At 21.9% G+C, this 3,109-nt stretch overlaps 1 protein-coding gene across 1 annotated transcript; it reads right to left on the reverse strand.

The window, feature by feature from the left end:
• Positions 1-347: 347 nt before the first annotated feature.
• PRSY57_0200800 (DnaJ protein, putative) lies at positions 348-3,085 on the reverse strand (the record flags this gene model as incomplete). The annotated part of the gene is made up of 2 exons (XM_012905445.2): positions 348-2,831; positions 2,993-3,085. 2 exons carry the CDS (start codon positions 3,083-3,085, stop codon positions 348-350), a joined length of 2,577 nt encoding a protein of 858 aa, XP_012760899.2.
• Positions 3,086-3,109: the final 24 nt, after the last annotated feature.

Here is a 3,109-nt window from a genome sequence, read left to right on the forward strand (position 1 = left end):
AAATGGAATTTTTTTAAAAAAAAAAAAAAAAAAAATATATTTTAATTAAAAAAAAAATAAAAAAAATTAAAAAAAATATAATATAATATTTATATATTAAAAGATCTAATTTTAATATTTTTTTTTTTTTTTTTTTTTTTTTTTTTTTGTAGTCAAATTAAATACACACACATGTGTAAATTAATAATTTATTACATAAATATTATATTTCATAATATCCTTTATATATTCTTTTGTTAATTTTTATATATAATATTTTATTTTTCAAAATAATATTATATAGTGTATTATTTTAGTATTATTCTTTTTTTTTATTTTATTTTATTTTATATATATATTTTTTTAATTCATTCATTATTAACCATTTTTGAAACATTTATTACTTTTTCAATAATATTTTCAATATCAGCTTCCTGATCGTTTTTCCAATTTTTATTCTCTTTTGAACAAGTTTTCATTATATTTCCTAAAATTTCCAATGCCTCAACTCTTTTTAATTGTGTTTCCTTATCAACATCTTCATCAAATAAAACCTTTTCAGCAGCATACCTAATTGTTAGTTCAATATCACCCTTAACTACATTTTTCATATTCTTTATCATAAAATGTAAAACTTTTCTCTTTTCGTTATCGCTTAGTAGCTTATGACCTTTACTATTTTCATTACTATTTTCATTTTCATCATCACTTGAATTATCATTACTAGAAGATTTTTCATTAACATTGCTTATATTATTTTCAATATCATTTTCGCTCTTCAAATATTCTATCTTTTTAACAAGACCAGTTATGTTTTCATTCCGAGGTATATATTCCTTAATTATAGACAAGAAGTTCCTCATAGATTTTGATACTTTTAGTTGATTTTTTTTATTCCTGTTTTCGAATTCCATGTTAGCCAATTTTAAGTTTACTCCAAATGAATGTCCATTCTCTTCCCGATAACATTGAGTAAGATTTGTATATGTCCATCCTATCGATTTTAAAAAAAAAGTACCAAATATTGATTTATTTAATTTTTTCACTTCTTCTTCCATATGTTTTTTCCATTGGTCATCTCCATCTACATATGGCTGTAATTTATTTCTTAAATATAAGGCTATTTTAACTTCTCGTACTTCTTGTTGCTCATGCATCAAATTCATAATGTCTTCAAGTCTATGTTCTAATTCATGCAAAGCTATATTTTTTTCAGATAATACTTTTAGAAATGATTCTATTTGCGTAGTTCCAATATAATCATAAAACTTTTCTATACTTAACATTTTCACATAAAATATAGAAGGATCTATTAATAACATATCTTTTGTAGCATCTAATCCATATTTATTATAATTCATCCTTCTTTGGTCAAAAGATAATATTTGATATGCTTCATTTATATCCCTAAATTTTCTTAATGCTTCATCATTACCTAAATTACTTTCTGGATTATATTTTAAAGCTAAATTATAATAACTACTCTTAATTTCACTCAATTCAGAAGTAGGATGTACCTTTAATATATCATAGTATGTTGTATCGACATACATATTTGATAAATCAGAAAACCAAATGTTATATATGTCATTTTTAAATAATAATCTATTTGCTTCCTTATCCAAAGAATACCTTTCTTCTGATCCTATATCTTCATTTGTTGTAAATTCATCATCAACTACCTCAGAGGAACTTATTGCAACTGCTTCATGTGCTTCTCCAAATTCTTCTATTATAGATTCATCTTCATCTGATTCATTATTTTCAGACTCTTCTATTATATCATCTTCTTTATTTTCATCAAACATTTCAAATATCAAGTCATCATCTGTAACAAGCGCATCATATTCTTCATCGTCATGATATAAACCATCTCTCATTTTTTCATAATAATTTATAGACGAACTATTAATAATGTTATTTACTAAAGGACATCCTTGGTTATCTACATTTTCACATCCAATAATTAAATCATTATTCTTGATACAAATTATTTTATGATTCTCTTCAAAACAATTCAAACCTTCCACCATAGAAAGATTTTCTTCTTGTTTCTTTTTAGTTTCGGGCTTTTCTACCACTTTTACATCTTTTTTTTTTGCTTTCATTATTTTCATTTCATTTATATATTTAATTTTATCTAAACAATTAATTATAATTTTATTGCATAAATATTGAATTTTGTTAGATAAAGCTTTCCAAGCTATTCGACATCTCTCAATTTTTCTTCTAAAATCTTCAACACAGATAACTTTTTTATCATACCATTCATAAAATACACTATTTAATTTCAATTCAAGATTCTTCTCTCCAATTTCAATAAGTTTTTTGCATAAATTACATCCTTTTGCATACTGTTCTTTTGGTATATTATGTTTATTTTTAAATTTATTATATTGATTAAATAGTTTACACTTTAATGAAGCAAATTTATTTTTTTCATTTTTCATTATTTCTAACCACAATTTTTCCGTTCCAGTTATAATATCTTCTCCATTTCTTTCTAAATTATCAACTTTATTATTTAATTCTATATCTTTATCATTATTGAAAACAGGTGGATACTGTTTCATATGCGGAATTACCATGTAATTATTCCATAACATATATTGTTCTAAACCTTCAATTATATTATCAATAAAATTCACAATTGATTGTTCTTCATCAATAAATATATCATCTGAAATAATAAACGATTTCTCATTTGGTAATGAAAAAAATTGTCCTATAACTACAGGTTCCCCATTTTGTTGAAGTGAATTTGATAAGTTGTCTTTTTCGCTTAATTGTCTTTCATATATTATACTATTACTAACTGAATAATAGGAATTTACATCATTTATAAATAATTTCTTTAAAAAAAAAAAAAAAAAAAAATTAATATGTTATATAAATTTAAACATATATATATATATATATTATATACATAATGTTTTTTTATTTATATATTAAATAAAATTATGTAACATAGTGCAATATAAATACATATTTAATATTAATATATTTAACTTACATTTATTGCACCACATAGTATTCCAAATATAAATATGGAAATGTGTCCAAATTTTAATGATTTAGAAAAAAAAACATTTCTTTTGCATTTCATATTGTATAAATCTATGATTATACA

Source organism: Plasmodium reichenowi, chromosome 2, assembly GCF_001601855.1.
Source record: "Plasmodium reichenowi strain SY57 chromosome 2, whole genome shotgun sequence".
NCBI classification, from domain to species: Eukaryota; Apicomplexa; class Aconoidasida; order Haemosporida; family Plasmodiidae; genus Plasmodium; species Plasmodium reichenowi.